At 37.5% G+C, this 19,277-nt stretch overlaps 6 protein-coding genes across 6 annotated transcripts; 4 read left to right on the top strand and 2 right to left on the bottom strand.

The window, feature by feature from the left end:
- The first annotated feature begins 99 nt into the window (after window positions 1-99).
- On the top strand, window positions 100-4,482 carry LOC117370404 (deoxyribonuclease-2-beta-like). The gene is made up of 6 exons (XM_033965853.2): window positions 100-276; window positions 359-533; window positions 1,104-1,182; window positions 1,416-1,577; window positions 2,455-2,652; window positions 3,586-4,482. Exons 1-6 carry the CDS (start codon window positions 170-172, stop codon window positions 3,918-3,920), a joined length of 1,056 nt encoding a protein of 351 aa, XP_033821744.1. The 5' UTR covers window positions 100-169; the 3' UTR covers window positions 3,921-4,482.
- Window positions 4,483-5,083: 601 nt separating this feature from the next.
- LOC117370401 (deoxyribonuclease-2-alpha-like) lies at window positions 5,084-7,685 on the top strand. The gene is made up of 7 exons (XM_033965850.2): window positions 5,084-5,377; window positions 5,641-5,735; window positions 5,807-5,969; window positions 6,443-6,527; window positions 6,601-6,759; window positions 6,855-7,046; window positions 7,120-7,685. The coding sequence occupies exons 1-7, from the start codon at window positions 5,366-5,368 to the stop codon at window positions 7,488-7,490; spliced, it is 1,077 nt and encodes a 358-aa protein (XP_033821741.1). The 5' UTR covers window positions 5,084-5,365; the 3' UTR covers window positions 7,491-7,685.
- Window positions 7,686-7,757: 72 nt separating this feature from the next.
- On the top strand, window positions 7,758-10,892 carry rpf1 (ribosome production factor 1 homolog). The gene is made up of 9 exons (XM_033965851.2): window positions 7,758-8,082; window positions 8,212-8,268; window positions 8,346-8,426; window positions 8,505-8,600; window positions 8,680-8,833; window positions 9,399-9,481; window positions 9,885-10,063; window positions 10,130-10,256; window positions 10,347-10,892. The coding sequence occupies exons 1-9, from the start codon at window positions 7,834-7,836 to the stop codon at window positions 10,386-10,388; spliced, it is 1,068 nt and encodes a 355-aa protein (XP_033821742.1). The 5' UTR covers window positions 7,758-7,833; the 3' UTR covers window positions 10,389-10,892.
- Window positions 10,893-11,056: 164 nt separating this feature from the next.
- LOC117370417 (guanine nucleotide-binding protein G(I)/G(S)/G(O) subunit gamma-5) lies at window positions 11,057-11,920 on the bottom strand. Its single transcript, XM_033965869.2, has 3 exons — window positions 11,736-11,920; window positions 11,411-11,555; window positions 11,057-11,306 (listed from the first exon to the last, which is right to left on the bottom strand). Exons 1-2 carry the CDS (start codon window positions 11,814-11,816, stop codon window positions 11,430-11,432), a joined length of 207 nt encoding a protein of 68 aa, XP_033821760.1. The 5' UTR covers window positions 11,817-11,920; the 3' UTR covers window positions 11,057-11,306; window positions 11,411-11,429.
- Window positions 11,921-11,962: 42 nt separating this feature from the next.
- On the top strand, window positions 11,963-17,496 carry spata1 (spermatogenesis associated 1). The gene is made up of 12 exons (XM_055221134.1): window positions 11,963-12,442; window positions 12,523-12,629; window positions 13,451-13,571; window positions 13,775-13,828; window positions 14,259-14,616; window positions 15,062-15,224; window positions 15,297-15,354; window positions 15,434-15,545; window positions 15,622-15,747; window positions 15,833-16,008; window positions 16,071-16,169; window positions 16,239-17,496. Exons 1-12 carry the CDS (start codon window positions 12,380-12,382, stop codon window positions 16,398-16,400), a joined length of 1,599 nt encoding a protein of 532 aa, XP_055077109.1. The 5' UTR covers window positions 11,963-12,379; the 3' UTR covers window positions 16,401-17,496.
- Window positions 16,489-19,130, bottom strand: ctbs (chitobiase, di-N-acetyl-). Its single transcript, XM_033965849.2, has 7 exons — window positions 18,968-19,130; window positions 18,110-18,248; window positions 17,820-18,028; window positions 17,560-17,731; window positions 17,387-17,484; window positions 16,973-17,134; window positions 16,489-16,867 (listed from the first exon to the last, which is right to left on the bottom strand). The coding sequence occupies exons 1-7, from the start codon at window positions 19,082-19,084 to the stop codon at window positions 16,679-16,681; spliced, it is 1,086 nt and encodes a 361-aa protein (XP_033821740.1). The 5' UTR covers window positions 19,085-19,130; the 3' UTR covers window positions 16,489-16,678.
- Window positions 19,131-19,277: the final 147 nt, after the last annotated feature.

Here is a 19,277-nt window from a genome sequence, read left to right as displayed (position 1 = left end):
CTTCCCCTTTTCTATTCTGACCACTGTTCTTTTGGTTTTAAAGTATGACTTTGTCAGGTGACTGAAGCTTTTCATGACTTCCTTTCCAACAGCTGTGGTGTGAGCTGGTACATTTGAAGTCTTGAATCGGCTTTATTCTTTTTCGGCTATTCTGTGACTGATTTGGAAGATGACCGGGATGGCCATTTATTTCTACTACATTATTTTGTTATGTTGTACAGCAATATATAATGCAGAGATTTCATGCAAAAATGAAGCTGGTGAGCCTGTTGACTGGTGAGTTCACATAATTTTATTTTAATCTATTGAGGGGAAAGCCAGTTATTGTTTCAGTCAATATTAGTTCTTATTCTGACAGGTTTGTAATCTACAAGCTGCCAAAAACAAAAATTGGTGAAGTGGGCACTGGGGTGGACTATATGTACCTGGATTCTAAAACGGAGAGCTGGCAGATGAGTTCATTCATGGTGAACACGACTCAAGGGGCTATGGGACGAACCCTCAGTCAGCTGTACTCAGGACAAGCCTTTAAGGTGACATATGACCTACCACACTTTTCTGCTGTAGCAAATCAAAATCTGATTAACAGCAAACTTTGTATTTAAAGGGCCCATATTACAGTGTTTTCTGGTCTCTGTTATAATGTTGTCCCCTCATCAAAAACATACTTGGAGTTATGTTTTGTTTCATTCACACATGTTCAACACACAAAGTCTTCTTATTTAGGCTGAGTTCTTCTTTCAGAAAACACTCTGTTCCACCTTGTGATGTCATGTGGTAATACAGGAAGTGCTCCATACACCTTCACTAGAATTATTTGGATGATTTTAGACCTGGAATTGCCAATCGCTACCGAACAAAAGGTAGCTGTTAACTTGAAAACTACCACTTCATGATATCATAAGGTGGAACAAAGCATTTTGAGCTTTGGAGATGTAGACAGACTGATAATAAAGGATTTCTCAAACATGACTGAATGAAACATAACACAACTCCAGATATGTTTTTGAGGAGGTAACAACATGGCTTAAAGATCAACATCAAATTTGTATAATATAGGAACTTTAAAACATGCATTACTCACACTTAAGTTTTGCTTTTAGTCCAACAGCTCTGTCTATGCAATATACAATGATGCACCACCAGAATTCTCTTACAGTGTGGAATATGGACACTCAAAAGGTATAGTGAATTTTACAGTATGTGTGATTTCTTACTGAATTATTAAAATGCTTTTGTTCCTTCTAATTTACAGTATGATAAAATTAGGTAAATTTTGTATCTGTGTAATAAACCAACAGTTCAGGGTTAGGGGGAGCGCCTGGGCAAAGACCATCGATCAGATAACCACTGTTGACTCAGTGACTCTTCAAAAAATTATACAAGTTTAATGTCATGTTGTTTGCGTCAGACAGGTATGATGCTCTTTGACCGATGTCAAGGTTTCTGGCTGTCCCACACAATCCCCCATTTCCCCTCGTTCCCTGAAAAAGGCTACGTTTATCCCAAGTCTGGAAAAGTCAATGGCCAGACAGCTCTGTGTGTCACCTACAAATACGAACAGTTCTTTCGCATTGGTGAGTAAAAACAGGGGCTGATACACTCCTGATTAAACATTTGTTCTGTAGTCAACCAAAGAAATGCTTGGTGGGCTAAAAACGTGCTCTTTGCTTTGTTTAATGTACTAAAAGAGAGCAAAAAAGAGATGGCAGAAGCTCTCAAACTTACTTAAAATATGGTCTTACAGAAAAAACTATACTAATGATCAACTGATATGGGTTTTTTTGTAGCTGATGCCGATACCAATTGTTTAGAATCCAGCTAAACCAAAGACCAATAAGCTCTGCCAGTATTTTAGGGCAGATTTGTAGGGCCGATTTTGATTTGTTTCACTAAATTACATAGTTTAAATTTACTAAAAGCCTTTTTTTCACCACAAAACTTTAAGAGAGCTGTGGTCATGTTTGTGTTACCTCTTTGCATTTAAATGTTCAAATATAGTTTAATGCATATTCTTTAGATAGCACAATGGCCAAAACTAACTCAGCCAACCGATATATCTGTTCGTCTCTAATGTACAGAAAAGAGCCAGTAATCAGCATCTCCATGAGTGAAAAGAAAGAGTAAACTATCACTCCCAAAACTTCAGCTAACTCAATCCATGCGGTGACCCACATAAATCCTTATTCTCCTAATAAGACATTAAAATTTGGTCAACGTAGACATATCAACCCATTAAACGCATCTAAACAACAACGGGATCATCACAACACATTCATATCCTGAAATGATCTTAATCTATGCACTATGATTTAAAACTACTGAAAACTCTAATTTACCTGCCAGAGATGAATTACCGGTAAGTATCTGTCTATCTTCTCAACTCCAAAAAGATAGAACTGGAAGATTTGTGAAACTAATCTTGTTTTGTTTGTCCCATGTCTCTTATTTTAGTCAAACAACTTCTCTACATAAAACCACGGTTCTTCAATTGTTCTGTACCATCTGCTTTTTCTCCTGACTTTGGGCTGTTGGAGGAGTTATGTGAAGACACTAAATTGCCCCTTGACACAGACCGAAGAATAGAGCAGCTAGTGTCTGCCAAAGGGGAAAAGTTTGTCAGCTATGCCAAATCAAAGCAGTTTGTGGATGGTAAGTTAGTCATAAAGGTGTTAAAGTTTTACATAGGTCAAATGGAAAGTAAATACTGCCTCAGTCATAAAGGGACAGCGGTTAATCATCATGAATCATGTTTTTTTTTTATGAAAATGTTGGTGTAATTTCTTTGGCTAAATCCATAATAGTGTAGCGTTCTGATGTAAGGAAACACGCCAAATTTCTTCTGGTTTATTTTTTGAACACAAGGGCTATCGTGGGCCGTAACCTACGCCAAAACAAAAGCAAAACAACAGCAGCCTCAACTCACTAGGGCCAGTCCCAAAACAGACCAGTAATAGAACCTTCACACCTGCTTGTCCAAGTGTCACACACAAAAGCAGGTACAACAACAACACGTAAAGAGTTACAAGAACGACAAAAGGTGTAAACTCCGAACTAAACACAAAATATTAGATCATTACAATATGTTTCAAACAGTCAACCAGAAAAAATGTTTTTTTTCCTTATTTTGACTCATTTTGTGTCATTACTTAATGGGACCTGTCCAGACGTGTTCCTTGGCAGTAGAGTTTGTATTTGGTCTGATTGAAAACGGGAACTTGGACCAAGTCTCCACTTGTTCCTTTCATTCAGTTATGTTAAGTTTTTTTTTTTTTTTCAGTTGACAGAAATATAGAACTTGTAGTAATAAATTAAGTGAACAACAGTGTATGTAATGCAATTTTTTAGTCATTATAATTTTTTATTTAGTTTTAATCATCAAAAATATCACATCGACAACTATGACAATAGATTTTATAAATTAACATTGTCCTGGTATGACACTGATGGCATTATGTAACAGATAACATATAGGAAATAAACATGTAGTAAAGGGGCCATTTCTAGTAAATGATTAAACATTTGTGTTCTGACTTTCCATGAGTTTAGTGAAACCGCACTAACCCTGATGTGCTGTTTGCTCAGATATCTACACCGGCTGGGTTGCTCAGCTCTTGGCCGTTGACCTTTTGGTAGAGACTTGGCAGACTATGAGACATGCACTTCCCTCCAACTGCACACTGCCCCAGCACAGTCTGAACATCAGGACGATCCTAATACCAGGGCCAACGTGCTTCTTGTCCCACCACGATCATTCAAAGTGGTGCGTATCCCAGGATTACAAGGCGCAGCTTACCTGTTTTGGAGATTTAAACCGAGAAAATACCCAAATGTGGAGAGGAGGGGGGCTGACTTGCACCAACAACCCACTGATTTATAAAGCCTTCAGACAACTAGTTGACCAATACATAAGATGTTGATAATACATCAGCCTAAGGAATGAATAATTAACATAAGGGACAGTCAATACTTATATCACATGTCAATTTTAAACCAACTCATGTGCACTAAGTTATAACTACAACCATCTGCTTCTCCAAAGAGTTCACCCCTTAAATCCATTTGGCAGACAGAAGCTGACCAATAGGAGCAGAGGGTGTGGAAAAGTGTCTGTATTTGAGCATAGAGTTGCAATCGATAGAAAAAAAACACTTAATCACAATAGGACTAATATTAATAAATTGTTGCTGTCATATTACCCAGCCTTACCCTACAAGTGTTATTAATTTCATGACATAAAGTTTCAATATTAGTGTTTATGGCAATATTTTTTGTGGCAACATAATGGTCCAGAATGTATTATTGCAACAGGCTGTGATTTTTATTCTTCACTCTTCTCATGTAATGTTAATTTTATGATGATTATTTGTGATTATTTATGTTTTGATTTGCTGTATTGTGATTTTAATGTCTTTCTTATTCTGTAAAGCACTTTGAATTACTCTGTGTGTGAATTGTGCTATACAAATAAACTTGCCTTGCCTTGCCACTTAAAGGTTTAACAAATACCTTGAAAACTTATCCATTCATGTGATATTTTTTGTTACATGTGGGTTCTCGGTACGCCTATAAAATAAAATGTTATACGCGAAACATTTTATGCTGAAAGCTGAGGGCTGCTTGAAATCCCAGACAATTCTACGATGAATCTTTGAATGTCCAATTTAACACATTGAATAAACTAATGAAACACAATGCAGTTTTAAGTTAACAGAAGTGTACTAAGGCTATAATCAACTGTATCTGAACTCAACTCTAACATGATGTACAGAATAACATTTATTTAGATTTTTTAAAAATGTTTAAGGTTTTACAAGTTGTGTGCAATGATTTTTTTTTTTTTTTTTCCATGTAGCTAAGCCCAGTAATTACAGAGATGTTAACCACAAACCAGGTGAGCAAATAAGTAATCTGACAGTTAAATCAAATTCCACCATGGAATTCTGTCCTGTTCCCCAGCTCGATTTTCAACAATTACAAAAATGTTGTGATGTCTCATGAACCCAACCACTAGAAAAGCCTCATTCATGCAAAACCTGTTTAATCAAACTCCATGACAATTGACGTTGATGTGCAGCTCATAGACTCCAAAAAGTACACAGCCAAACCGGTTGGATAGAACTAACAAAAGCTTGACAAAAGCCTAAAACATTTTGGTCACACTTTGCTTGGAATGATTCTAGTCTACATTTTCTTGCCAAAGTTAATGACCAAATGAACCACTACTACTACTATTACTATTTATGTATTGTAGGCTGTAGGCTGCTTTTATTAGACCAAAGAACGCCCAACAGGAACAAGGAAATTGGTTTCATTTTGTGTTAAATGAATCTGCCGTGTTACAGCTGGTATAAGACAATCGGGGATGGCTCTGACTGTGAGTACAATGCAGTTATAGTAGTAAGATACTGTAATAATAATGTTATGAGAGCATGAATTGGCTTATTTGTTGATATGGAGTTGTTATAAGTAAATTGGATTTGTGTTTTTGTGAAATTATTTGCTGACAAAGATGCTTTTTAAGTTAATTTGACAGCCACTTCCACTTTTTTTAACTTCCTATGTAGCTGTGCGTACATTCACATTTAGAAACATTTGTTATATTCTATAATACTTCAGTTGTAAATTTGTAAATTTCAGAGAATACTGAGACTGTTACTGTGTCTCGCTGCACTGTTTAAATGGGGTCAGTCCAATGTGGCATGCAGAAACGACAGAGGAGAAGAAGTCGATTGGTTGGTGAAGCTCAAAATTAAATAACAAAAATTCACATCACATAATGACAATACTATTGATTTGAATTTAGGTACATTTTATACAAGTTACCCAAATTGAAAGGTGATGGACTAAGTTACTTGTATATGGATGAAAGCACAAATGGATGGAGGATGAGCCAGGAAAAGATCAACAGTCCCAGAGGGTCCGTGGCCAACACTCTCACACCTCTTTTTGACTACTACAAGAAAAAGGTGGGAAACTGTGTACACTGATTAATGTTAAATCATACATTGTTTCATTTAATTTGTAAATTGTATGTTTATAATTTTAGTTCTTGGTTGGACATGGGCAGCAGATGTGACATACAGAGAATTGTGTTACTTTGCATAATAACCCATGTAAACAAGGGGCAAAAGCATGTCTAATTAGTTACTATTTGACAAATAAAATAAATAACAACACCTTTATGTTATTGAATGAAAGTTTAAATTGACAGGGAAATATATCAATTTAAACTTTCATTGTGCATAAATTGTTTCATTTTGGATAGAATTTTGTGTATTGATGATATGTTTAGAACCAGAACTACTTCCTGTAATTTTCAATTTTTTACTTCTCTTTACTAACTGCAACTTGACTACTTAGCAATATTTAGCACTGGTATTACTACACCAATCGAAGATATAAATGTCAGTTGAAATGTGTTCCATATTTATGATTTTAGACTGAAGGATTTGGATTTATGCTCTACAATGATCAGCCTCCAAAAGGTCTTAAACCTGCCCCAGCATCTTATGGGCACAGCAAAGGTGGTTGATTGAAATGTATATTATGCTATTTTGTATCATGTTTTACTGTCATTAATCCTCTTTTCTAATACAGGGGTTGTGATGTTGAACAAGACTTCAGGAGTCTGGCTGTCTCACAGCACTCCACAGTTTCCTTCATATCAAAGTGAAAGGTTTTGGCCGAGCAGCGGGGCAAGCAATGCTCAGACCTTCCTCTGTGTAACTTATGCTTATAGTGAATTTAAAAATATAGGTAGGTTAATAATAACAATATTATTATTATTATTAAAATAATAATGTAGCTGTCTCTTGTTATTCTTTTGTTTAAAAAACTATGAAATGTTTTAGGTGTCCATCTTAAATACATCCATGCATTCCCATTTGATTCTGCCTTCCCACCATATTTTCATGAGGAGCTAAAATGTGTTGCACAAAAAAGCTGCTACCCAACGGCCGAGCCCTGGTCTAAGATCACAGAGCTGACTTCACTAAAAGGACACCGGTTTAAGAGCTTTGCAAAATACTCACGATTTCACGATGGTACATTTCTATTCCACACTCATGGAGCCTGAGAAATGAACTTTCTGATTTATTGTGATTTTATTCTTTCTAGATCTTTATGCTGGCCTTATTGTGAACTTCATAAAACAGGATTTATATGTGAAGAGCTGGGGAAGTATGCGTAAACCATTGCCATCAAACTGCAGTAAAATCATCCCACATTATGTGTACAACATTAAAGGAGTGAACCCTCACAGGAGGGGGCCCTTCTCTGACACTGTGGACCACTCAAAGTGGTGTGTGACAGCTGGAAACAACTTTACTTGTGTGGCTGATATGAACAGGGAGGTCTCTCAGATGGGCAGAGGTGGAGGGGCAGTGTGCACTGATGACCCTATTGTTGGGGCAGCATTCTTCACAGCTGTTGAAAAGCACCAGCCATGTGACGTCACACAACTTCCTGATGAAAATGGAGAACTGTGAATCGATATGATGAGAAAAAGTGAACAGTGACAGTGTGAAATATATATTATGTAAAGCCTACTTTTATCATAGACTGTTCAAAACGATTCTGTTTTAATTGTGTAAAAGTCACAAATACTTACCCTTTCTGTTATTTATAGTCTGTAGTACCGTAGCTTCAATAAGACTGTTTTACATAAAGAACAAATCCATTGCAATCACTTGTCTGTCCTCCTTTCCGCACGGTGTCGCACATTTGTCAAAAGACTGATGTTCACTTCCTGTGTTACCGGATGTGGACGTCCGAGCAGACTGAGAACACGTGAACCCAGCAGCAACCAAAACACACACCACTGACACAAAAATGGACTTTACTGAGGTTCCCGTTAGTGATCAGGGTAAAGGTAAGAAAAAGAAGAACAAGAAGACGAAAAAGCAGAAAGTGAGTGAGGAAGGAGAAGCCCGGGGAGACGATATTGACACGAAAGACGGTGTGAAGATGGAGAGGACCGAGCCTGTCACCGTTTTTCCCCCGACTTTCAGTGTGTCCGAAATCAAGAACAAACAGCGCAGACACCTCATGTTTATGAAGCTGAAGCAGGACAAGAGAAAGGTAAACATTAGTTAAAATGAATCATATCATTTACAAGCAGCCATAATGTTGCGTATTACACCGACACTGTGCGCAATACTCTCTCCGGTGTGCTCTGTATTAACCAGTATCTTGGTTTTGTCATTTCAGCAAAAGATTATGCTGAAAAAGAAGAAGAAAAAAGAGCGAGAGGCTTTAGGTGACAAGGTAAGTTTTGGTCATACAACTTGACAAGAAAATGCTCAGAATCTTCCCTTATTTTTTGTGTTTTGTTTATTCTATAGGCACCTCCAAAAGAAGTCCCCAAGACCATTGAAAATCAAAGGGTTTATGATGAAACTACAGTTGATCCAGATGATGAAGAGGTAAAATGAGTGTGTAAACTAACTCTTCCCCTTATTAAATTATAATGTGTTTATTACTCACGTTTTTCCTCTTTTCAGGTCAAATTCGATGAGGAAACTGATGAATTTGCTGCATACTTTAATAGACTGACAAACCCCAAAGTTCTCATTACAACATCAGATCGACCAAGAGGAGTAAGAATTTAATCATTTTAATTATGTGTTAAAATCTGTTAATGTATAATTTCATGATTTTTTTTTTATGATCCTACAGAGAACAGTAAGGTTTTGCGAGCAGCTGGCAACAGTAATTCCTAATGCCCATGTGTATTACCGAAGAGGTTTGGCTTTAAAGAGAATCATCCCTCAGTGCATTGCAAGAGACTTTACCTACCTCATGGTCATCAACGAGGATCGCAAAATGCCCAGTATCCTTTTATTTCTGAATGGGACCGCTTTATTGTGGCTGACACAGTATAACCACTGCAAGTTGAATTTATAATTAGTGTTGGTAAGTAACTGAATACATGTCCCGAGAATACATATTCGGACACTAATTCTGAAGAGCTGCATTCCGGTAGTTTTTTTCATTTGGTGGTTTTCAGAATATAGTTATTTTTCTTAAATCTAAGCAATACATGGTGGTGTTTGATCATGCAATTTAGGCTTCAAACTGCATATAATCAGTGAGAAAAATAGAAAACTGGTGGTGAGTGCATTTGTGATGTTTCCTTCTCCAATGAATGATAGGAAATGCATAACCAATGGTGAAATAAACATGAAGCAGTTTTTAATTCTATGTCGCTGATTATAATTTAAATGCAGCTTCATATAAAAGTATTCCAAGTATTCAGAATTGGACCATGTAATAGAATACATTACAGTGTACATTTTAATACAGATATTCAGTATTGTGTAACTAAATACATTTTCAAAGTGTTCTTCCCATCACTGTTTATAATTACAAGTGCTCTCCTTTAACCAACAATTAAGATGGATTGGTGCTCTGCCATTTACCCGATGGCCCAACTGCACACTTCAAGGTCAGCAGTGTTAGACTACGAAAGGAGATAAAGGCAAGTGCAGTCTGGATATCCACATTATTCCACCGTGGCCTCTTTTACGGTCACCTCCTACAGACCTGCACTTCTATTTGTGTTGGCATTCCCTGTCAAGTGGGAATCTCATTCAGTTTAAGGGAGAACTAGAAAAAAGTTGGTAGATTGGTGTCAGATGTCCAATATTTGTAAAATTCAGGTAATGCACCCTGTTTTTTATATATATATATTGCTGTCGAGATCTTCAGCCCTATGCAAAATTAGCCAACTAGAAGGAGAGCTATAATTAATAGTGCCGCTGGTGGCAACTCCTGTATAAGAAATGTAATTATTTGGTTATTGAAATAATCACTAACTATTTTAGTAATCAGTTTTCTGACACAGGGCATACACAATAACAATATTAATGCTACCTTTACAGAGACGTGGCAAGGATCCAACAGCCCACCCAGAGGTCATTCTAAATAACTTCTCCACTCGTTTGGGCCACAGCATTGGGAGGTTGTTTGCAGCGCTTTTTCCACAGGATCCTCATTTTGTGGGTCGGCAAGTCGCTACCTTCCACAATCAGAGAGACTTCATCTTTTTCAGATTCCACAGGTACCATTTCATAAAAATCTATGAATTTAAATGTTGGATTAACCACTGTCTTCTTTTTGTTTTAAGATACATCTTCAAAAATGAGAAGAAAGTTGGTATTCGTGAGCTTGGACCTCGCTTTACACTTAAACTGCGCTCTTTACAGAAAGGCACATTTGATTCAAAGTTTGGAGAGTATGAGTGGGTCTTGAAGGTGAGTTTTTATTTTAATTATGTACAAGTTGAACGACTGCACTGATTCATAACAATTTTACAAATTCATATGTTGTGTGTATTTTTGCAGCGTCATGAGATGGATTCCTGCAGAAGAAAGTTCCAGCTTTAAATGGAGAACGCTGCAGTTTCTCCAAGTTGGATTATTGGATTTTTGTGGACCTCCAAAAAGGAGACTGGACTCAAAAAATGTACAATTTGAAAGGTTGCATACAACTCCCAGTACCTGGAAATGCAAAAGCAAAGAACGCTGGGAGATCCCTGATTTATGTATGATTCCCGGTAGTTTCCAAGATTTTGGTCTGGAGTAATTTGTTGGAGACTTTGTGTGGTGGGAGTGCTAAACGGCTTCACCATTAGAGAAACTTAAGAGCATGCAAGTTACAGAAAATGTTCATTTACTTGGGTTGCTTGATCTGTGGTGTTTGCGCCATGCATTTTTGTTGTATCCCTTTCCTCTTTGTCACCTACATCACATGTCACATGCCTTGCCTTGTTTTGGGCACTGGATCGGATTATTTGGATAGAGAAAACAAAGCTGATCCATTGTAAAACTAAAATATTTAGAGTGTGTTTAGTACTGGGTCATACAATTGTAATAAATCAATACATGTGTGCCAGAAAGAAATGGCCTTTACATATTTCCATATGGATGGATTTTGGGACTAAATAATTCATTTATAATGCTTTATAAATCTGGCTTTAATGTAAAAAGTAATGCTTGACTACATCAGGTCTCAAGCCAATAACTGTAATGATCTCAATTATGGCAACAATAGCTGTAAAATACTCATTTTATTTTTCCCAGTTAGGTATGGAAAAAAAACATTCTATAAAAGGCACAATGTGGGTTAGACACATCTTTACAAGTAGGAAAGTCATTTAGTAGGCACATAGACCTATGGAAATGTCAGATTTGTCAATATTACACGTAAAAAAAAAAACACAATTTTTAACTACAAATGAATACTCCTGAGACAATCCAGTCCATGAAGCAGAGGAGGTCACACACCATTGCAATATCCAAGACCTAATGGGGGGGAAAGTTGGAGAATATATTGACTGCATAGTCATGAGGCTCGATCAAATGCGAAACCTCACTTTTGCAATAATATTATTTATGATCCTACTCACAGAGGCAGATCAGGGGCTGCTATAGGAAGGAGCAGACTTTCTGCGGTCGGAACGGGTTGTTGCTGGAGGACATGCCGGTGAGGAGAGGGTCGTGCTGGGCGTTCTGGAGACAGAACTGCTGCAGGTCCGCTGCGGCCTGGGACACCTGTGGAGCCAAGAACATTAAGGAACATTCACGTGGAAAAGATGCAAAACTAGTAACAGCGATAGACATGGTTAGACAGAAATCCATCCAAACACAATGTTTTCGTCCTGAACACAACACACAGGAACACTGTTAGGCAAAGTCTTCACTACACGCCCTAAAACTTATGCTTGGCTCTACCTTTACTCTGTGGATGCCTGCTTCAAGGCGCAGCTGCAGCACGATCTTCTTCATCGCTGCAATGTTGGATGAACCAGACATTGTGTAAATTTGGATTGTTTTTCGTTTTTTAAAGAGATAAACTGTTGCTGTCTGCTAATGCTAACGTGCTAACAAGTTTTGTATCAGGAGCAGGAGAACACCCTTTTCCGGTTATCTTTAAAAGCGCGCCCCCTAGCGCCCTGTGCACACACTGCTTTACTACAGTCTCACACGGCTGTACCACATTTTACTGCCTTTATACACGTCAGTGACTTTTTTGTCCAAAACATAAAAAGTCTATGGTGACACCATGTAAAAAGTTGCAGACAAAATTTTCCAATCACCAAAGAAGGAAAGAAAAAACTATACGCTGAATATTGTTTAAAGTTTCTAAATGTATGGAGTTTTTGGTTGCTTTTTTTCTTTTTTCTTTTTTCTTGGTCTTTTTTGTGACCCCACTGCGGTTGTCATCATCAGCACCAGAGCAACCAGTCCTGGCACCCTCGTAAAAGAAATTCCACTGGCCGTGAGTGAGCTACATTAAACCGACCTGTTACTGGGCAGTCTACGCCTCCACCTGAAGAGAAACAAGACAGCTTCATTTTAGTGGAGCCGCAGCTGAAATGGACTTGCCTGCTGCTGAGTCACCAGCACATCGTGAGGAGAAGAGGCCAGTCAGCTGTAAGGTAATGTCAACTGTTAATAAAAGTATATTGATAATGTCATCTGAGCGGTGAACTGTCTGCATGTGCTGTGTTGTGTCCAGTTTGTGGAGCTCCATGTGCTCTATGTTCCCAATGACCAGTGGAACGTGAAGCTGAATAAAGTCCCTGTAGAAGCCATCCACAGTTTTGTATCAGGTGGCTTCATCAGGTAAGAAAAAGCTTATAAAAACAGCTGAGAGTAAATGTAACAAAGTATATTTTAAATTTTATTTACAGTCTATAAATAATAATATATAATGTTGAAACAAAACAAGGAATGTAAAAATGTATTTTGCTTTATAAAATAAGAAAACACCTAAAGATTTAGTCTATTATATCATTATGTTGTAAAATCAACATAATCATTAATTATGCATCAAATTCTGAGACCCGTTTGTTTTGTGTAGTTTTAACTTTTGGTATTTTTGTTTTGTTAGCTGTATTTAAGTTGCACATTTAAAACTACTCTATTTAGAGCCTCTTTTTGTTAGATTTAACCTTAAAATTCCTTTTAAATAAATTATAACTTTAGTTTTACAAATTTCCATCTTGTTTTGTTACTTCCCCTTTTCCCTAGCTGAGCTGAGTCGTAACACTTGTCTCTACAGAGATGCTACTGCTTTGCCTAGAATTTTCCACAGTATGGCATTAAACATATTTATATTGCATTCATTAAATCACAGGTTTTTAATTGCAAAAAATATACCTTGAAAAACATTTTCCTGTTCACAGTCTGATCTGTAACTTAGCCTGGTGGCATCGCCTGCTTGTCTCCACGTTGATGGATATGTTTAATGCCATACTGTCGAACATTCTACACAATCCAATAAAGTTTCCCTGATGACAATCAGGAGGCAGACCATCCATCTGAAAAGTCACATAATGCAGATTATGTAGTTTTAAAGATTTGCCATACGACCAGTCTAATGCACACCATATTTGTATTTAGTTGTACAAATGTGCCTGTAACTTTTGTTTTCTTTATTTCAGACTTTATCCAGATGTCACTTTGAAATCTTTGAGGAGCAAGCTAAGTGCTCTTCTGGGAGGCTCAATGGGCTCTATGGACAAGTTCTTCTTTCTGAAATGTGTGGGCCACAGTTTGGCGTTGGTGAGTGCATTTAGTCGTTTACTGCTGTTTTCTATTGTTGCTTGTGTCCCACCAGGCGGATAGTAAAAGGAAACAATGCTGACAGTTTGATGAACAGGTCCACTGTTCAAGCACATTACACTAAAGGGTGTAAAGCATGCTGGGTCGTACATTGTGTTTTAAGTGCCTTGTCTTTCTCATCAACAAATCTGTGTTTATAACAGGTCAAAACTAAGCAAGAACGGGATGTGAAAGTGAAAACATTTGCTCCTCCATACGTACGTAAATTGTTTAAATATGTATAGTTTTGGTAATTTGCCAATTGAAGTAAACCTTTTCACAGTTTTATTAAAATCATATTGCTTAATTAAAATACTGTAAAATAAATCCAGAAATCAGTCATCTGAAAACAGTTTCTCAAGAAAGAGTGAAATTATGAAGGAAAAAACAATGTATCAATAGTGAATCTAATGTAGTTAAAGGTGCACTACATTTTCTTGTAAAGGGTAAGCAGGTGGAACCTCCACCTGAAAAGTTACATAGTGCACTTTTAAATGCTACAGAAGAACCAGTTTGTCAAAAAGTTCCATTGTACTTCTCCATTCAATACTTCAACTACTGCAATTGTCACTACTTGTTACTCTCTGTATATTGACTAGTGTAAAGTTGTACACAACATTTTCATAGTGTGACTGTGTTTCGTTTTAGGCTCCACAGCCAGAGCTTTACTTGCTGCGTGTTGCTGACAGTAACGGCAGTGTCCACTCGCAGTCCCTCACTCCAGACAGCAGCAGCTCCTCTGACCAAAACTCATATTACCCCTACAAGACCAGCCCTCAACTTACAGAGTCCAAAGAGCTGGTTAAACTCCCCCACATCACCAACAGCTCACACCAGGTGCCGCTTACTGCTGGTGTGGAGGATGACAATCATGAAGAGGAGGAGCAGGGCTACAGTTCATCTGAGGCAGAGAGCGCAGAAAAAACCTTCACCAGCAAACTTAACTGGGTCAAGATGGAGAGTTGTCCACGCAAGTCTCACCCACAGTGTTCAGCCGTGAATAATAGTAAATAGATACACTTGCTAGAAGATAGAGATGTCAAGATGTTATGTGGTTAATAATGGCAATTATTCAGGTCATAATAAAATCAAACGCGGCCAGTTTAGAATGAAATTAATGGGTATTTTTTCAGTTCAACTACACTAAGAACGTAATCTAAATGTAATATGTGTTAATGCCATGTTAACTTTATCATTTAGAAAGTGCAATTATATAAACTTAGTCACACACTAGACAAGTCACATACTAGAAGAATGGTCATGTATGAGACTATGTTAATGAAAACAGTTCACACTTGTTTGGTTATAGTATAAATAATAATTGACTGTAATTATATAATGTTTCTTCTCACAGTAATTGTAAACACAAATATCTGATATCTTGACATCTCTATTTTACTAGATTATTAATTCTCTGTAATTGAGTATTTAACAACATGTGATACCTTCAGTTTTACAAGAATGCAAGGCAGATTCAGCGTCCCCATCTCTGCTGACACCAAAAGGCCGAACATGCAGAAAGACAAAACTATGCAACATTGGAAGCCAAATGGCCCAAGAATCAGGAGTGGATGAGATTTTCAACGACAGACACTCAGACTCAATCAAAAACTGGTATTTTAAAATCATGCTCATTTCTACTGCAAAAATGATGTGGTCCTCCTATCTCTTATTATGTACTTGCAGGCATGGGAAACCGAAAGAGTCATGTGCAATAAACAACAAGAGCATGAAAAATAATAAGGTACTATAATATACTGCATTATATAAAACATGTCATCCAAATAGAGAGCTCTACTCAAATAACTGACCTTGTCTCTAAGGTGGTGGACAGTCCAGCAGTGTCATCTCAGTCACTTCAGCGCACTTCAATAATTAAAGCTCAAAATGAATGTTCAGATAAAGATGTTGAGTCTCCATCCTTTAGGACAAACAGTAAGCTCCCATTTTAGTAGACAAAGATATTTCAATGTAAGTAGGTATCTGTACTCATAAACATGGTTGATTTAAGAACAGGAACTGGTAGAAGAAATCAAAATGGTGCGTGAGGAGAGAAAGCAGCTTGAATGGATGAGACAAGAGCTGCTCCGAAAAGGTAAAGATTTGCTGGCGCAAAACAGACATCGGAGGAACCAAGGTGGGTACAAAACATTTAAATGTGCACTATGTAGCTTAAGTACATATAGAGTAGATAATTACACATTTTTACTGATTCATAACAGCACGTGATAGTTGGAAAAAGAAATATTTTGAAACAAAAAAAGCCACAGCTCCACTGGAGGAAAGCCTGAGAAATGTGCGACAAGATCTGGAAACATTTTACAGTAAACTTCTGCATCAGCTCCATGCCAGGGAGAATAGAGCCAACCCCAAAAGACAGGGCAGGACCTCAGTCAAGGTAAACAGCATGTGGTCACATCAAAGACATAAAACATGTATTAAGTATGCTTGTTATTTCAGAATGAACTTATAATACAAATAATGACTGAAAGCTATGAGACTGAGGATCTAAAGAGGAAAGTTGAAGATGCCAAGATGAAACTGCTAACAGAAATTAAGGTGAAGCTTTTTATTTTTGTAGTTTGTGCTTTTATCAACTTATTTTTCCATTATTATACAACTGCACAGTTGAGGAAACAAGCTGCTACAGAACTGAGATCCCTAAAAGCAGAACTGGCCCAAAAGAAGAATCAGTCATCTCCACCGCGGACTGTGGCCTACTTGGGCTTTGGAAATACCCCAACCCCACGAAACAGAGCACACAAATACAGCTCATCTGTTCAAATGTAGACGGAGGTGCAGTTATTTTGTATAGATTTCTATTAAAATGGAAAAGAGACTATCACTGTCTCTGTTGGGTTATTGTCTGAAAAACAACTTTTGAACAAAAGGCTTCTTTATTTCAGCTGACACAAAGGAATGTTTAAAAGTGAAACTGATTGAAACTAAGGCAGAAGCTGTAAAATCTGAAGTACCCGTCAGTGCATTCACGTATCCCTCATTAGTGCAACAAAGGGCTCGCTCAGCTGTGAATAAAATCTTGGAGGGGTTAGTATAGGGTACCACAGCTAGCATCCTAAAAGGACATTCCACATTTTAGCAGTCTGCTGCTGAGCAACCGGATTACTGCTGTAGTCCAGGATGTTGCCGTTCCACATGCCAATGCCCCTCAAACCCTTGGACATCACTGCATTTGCTTTTGGGCAAAGACTCTCTGGGTCATCGTACCAGACCTGGTGGATCTGTCCAATATTATCCTACAATAGAAGAAAAGCTGGAATAAGAGACAATGCCAAGTAGAATGCCATACAAACCAGATATCATTTCTAATTTGAAACAATGTAAAATAGGTTTGCATATACCATGTAATTAAAGTATGGGGCCTTTTGCTTGCTGTCCCATAGCCGGCCAGTCAGTGAACTGTTCACTTGCTTCATAATCCAGCTGTAAGGCTTTTGTGTACCTGCGGCATCACTGCATGGAGCTCCACGGAAAGGAACTTTCTCTATGGAACAGATGCCCTCCTAAAATAACATCCAATAGATACTAATTAGTATTAGTTTTCAATCCAATTTATTTTTGTAAAGACTCAAATCACAACAGTTGACCTTTAGGGCTTAACAAGATCATTGATTTAACCAACAGATAGTTAGAAAATCCAACTGTGAAACAGACATTGGTAAGTAACAGACAAGCAGATTAACCAACATTCATTTTGATTAAAGTCACGGCATGGAGGAGGAACAAAGGAGCAAGAATAAATATAATAGTTTTACCTGAGACAGACTGAGACAAGAGTAGTCATATCCATACCATGGTATACCCATCACAATCTTTTTAGGATCTATTTTCAACTTCAAAAACTGATCATAACCTTTGGGAAATTTTAAGGCATGGATTCATTGTTAAGACATCCATTTGATGAGCTATTCACTTATTTAACACCTACCATTAAGTGTCTGTTCAAGTGGAGCATTTGCCATTGCTATACAGTCCCCCCAGATCTGGCTCTGCTCATCATAAGACATGACAAAGATGAGGTCGCTGTATTTTCCAAGACTGATGTAATCGTAACAGCGCTTGTCAATACAGTTTGGTGACCATGCTACATCAAAAGACACCTTCAAATAAAAAATAAAAAAAACTGTATATCATGCTTGGATTTGTGCAATTTTAATGTATACATTGTGTTGTTGCCACACATCTGACCTGAGAGCCTGGTATCTGAGTGTGGAAGGCCTCAGCGGTCTCTTTGACCAGCGCTGTCAAAGCTGTGTACTCCGGTGACTCCGCCTCCACTGCCTGTTCAAGATCCAGGTTTATTCCATCCATAAACTGACGCTTGGCCAAGTCCACCTTCTCCTTTATCCAGGCTGTTCTGTTGTTTTGGTCCACAATATCAGCAAGGTGGACATCGCCTTTGATAGAAAAAATATAATTATATTAATGCTTCAAACCTGATTAAACCATAAAGTATAGGCAATACTAGACAATTTTACCTTTAAGTACCAGTCGAGCGCCCATTGAATGAGCATGGCACATCAGTTCAGGGTCATATTTGCCAAATGCTGCAACTGTAGTCACTGTGCTCCAGTTATACGACTTCCAAGTTTTACCGCCCACATCAAACACAAACACCTGTCACCACCACAATGATTAGTAATATATGTCCTCTTTTTAATAAATAAATGCAATGAAATATGACCAATTAAAATGCTTGAAGGGCTCATATTACACTATTTTCTGATCTATGTTATAATGTTTCCTCATCAGAAACATATCTGTAATTTTGTTTTGTTTCATTCACACATGTTTCACACACAAACCCTGCATATTTAGGCTGAGTTCTTCTCTCAAACAGAAAACACTCTGTTCCACCTTGTGATGCCATGTGGTAACACAGGAAGTGCTCCACTGTGTTTTTAAACTCCATACACCTTCACTTCATTTGGATGATTTCAGACCTAGAACTGCCAATCTCTACTGAACTAAAGATAAAAGGAGCTGTTAACTTGAAAACTACTACTTTTTGACAGAACAGAGCATTTTGAGCTTTGGAGATATAGACTAATAATAATAAAGCATTACTAAAACATGCGTGAATGAAACAAATCACAACTCCAGGTATATTTTTGATGAGATAATAACATTATAACACGCCTTAAAGCTCACAAGAGTCAATTTTGCATAATATAGGACCTGCAGAGCATACGCATGTAACACAACGCACATTAAAATGGTTTAACACGATTTGTTTTAGGTTAAGAAAAGCCAGGGCCGAAACATTGTGCTGGTATTTTGATCTATTTGAAGCTTTAGTCTCAGTCCATCAGAGCCAGACTTTACTCGAAGTTTACCTCAAAGTCCCTCTCCTTTTGAACTGGCTGACACAACTCTGGTCTTTCACACGGACAGTTGTCAGAAGTTCCGCCGAGCAGAAATAAAGATAACAAAAGCCACATAAAATACGACATGTCTGAAACTTAAAATATGGAAGAAAAATCATGCGTGACCGACAAGCTTTTAAAATAAGGAAGTAGAAGTAAACAACATCAGGTGATTTTCTACGGAGCGGCATAAGGGACCAACAATACAACAAACCATTAACCATGATGTAGAAAATAGAAGGTTAAAAAATTAATAATGTATTTAAGTTTAATGTAAAAA

Source organism: Periophthalmus magnuspinnatus, chromosome 4 (genome assembly GCF_009829125.3).
Source record: "Periophthalmus magnuspinnatus isolate fPerMag1 chromosome 4, fPerMag1.2.pri, whole genome shotgun sequence".
Taxonomy (NCBI): Eukaryota; Metazoa; Chordata; class Actinopteri; order Gobiiformes; family Gobiidae; genus Periophthalmus; species Periophthalmus magnuspinnatus.
The sequence above is the reverse complement of the archived record's forward strand: the minus strand, read 5'-3'. Positions and strand labels throughout refer to the sequence as shown.

Bases quoted from the DNA above. Each gene is read 5' to 3' on its own strand.
- LOC117370401 (XM_033965850.2), top strand. The intron at 5,970-6,442 runs GTGGGAAACTGT...TTATGATTTTAG, and splicing joins TTGACTACTACAAGAAAAAG to ACTGAAGGATTTGGATTTAT. The intron at 7,047-7,119 runs GTACATTTCTAT...TATTCTTTCTAG, and splicing joins ATACTCACGATTTCACGATG to ATCTTTATGCTGGCCTTATT.
- LOC117370404 (XM_033965853.2), top strand. From the start codon at position 170: ATGACCGGGATGGCCATTTATTTCTACTACATTATTTTGTTATGTTGT. The intron at 277-358 runs GTGAGTTCACAT...TTATTCTGACAG, and splicing joins GCTGGTGAGCCTGTTGACTG to GTTTGTAATCTACAAGCTGC. The intron at 1,578-2,454 runs GTGAGTAAAAAC...CTCTTATTTTAG, and splicing joins CGAACAGTTCTTTCGCATTG to TCAAACAACTTCTCTACATA.
- spata1 (XM_055221134.1), top strand. From the start codon at position 12,380: ATGGACTTGCCTGCTGCTGAGTCACCAGCACATCGTGAGGAGAAGAGG. The intron at 15,225-15,296 runs GTATTTTAAAAT...ATGTACTTGCAG, and splicing joins TCAGACTCAATCAAAAACTG to GCATGGGAAACCGAAAGAGT. The intron at 15,546-15,621 runs GTAAGCTCCCAT...GGTTGATTTAAG, and splicing joins TCCATCCTTTAGGACAAACA to AACAGGAACTGGTAGAAGAA.
- ctbs (XM_033965849.2), bottom strand. From the start codon at position 19,084: ATGTCGTATTTTATGTGGCTTTTGTTATCTTTATTTCTGCTCGGCGGA. The intron at 18,249-18,967 runs GTAAACTTCGAG...TGGTGGTGACAG, and splicing joins AAAAGGAGAGGGACTTTGAG to GTGTTTGTGTTTGATGTGGG. The intron at 17,485-17,559 runs GTAGGTGTTAAA...AATTTCCCAAAG, and splicing joins ACTTGAACAGACACTTAATG to GTTATGATCAGTTTTTGAAG.
- LOC117370417 (XM_033965869.2), bottom strand. From the start codon at position 11,816: ATGTCTGGTTCATCCAACATTGCAGCGATGAAGAAGATCGTGCTGCAG. The intron at 11,556-11,735 runs GTAGAGCCAAGC...TTGGCTCCACAG, and splicing joins CAGGCATCCACAGAGTAAAG to GTGTCCCAGGCCGCAGCGGA.
- rpf1 (XM_033965851.2), top strand. From the start codon at position 7,834: ATGGACTTTACTGAGGTTCCCGTTAGTGATCAGGGTAAAGGTAAGAAA. The intron at 8,427-8,504 runs GTAAAATGAGTG...TCCTCTTTTCAG, and splicing joins TTGATCCAGATGATGAAGAG to GTCAAATTCGATGAGGAAAC. The intron at 9,482-9,884 runs GCAAGTGCAGTC...CTACCTTTACAG, and splicing joins GACTACGAAAGGAGATAAAG to AGACGTGGCAAGGATCCAAC.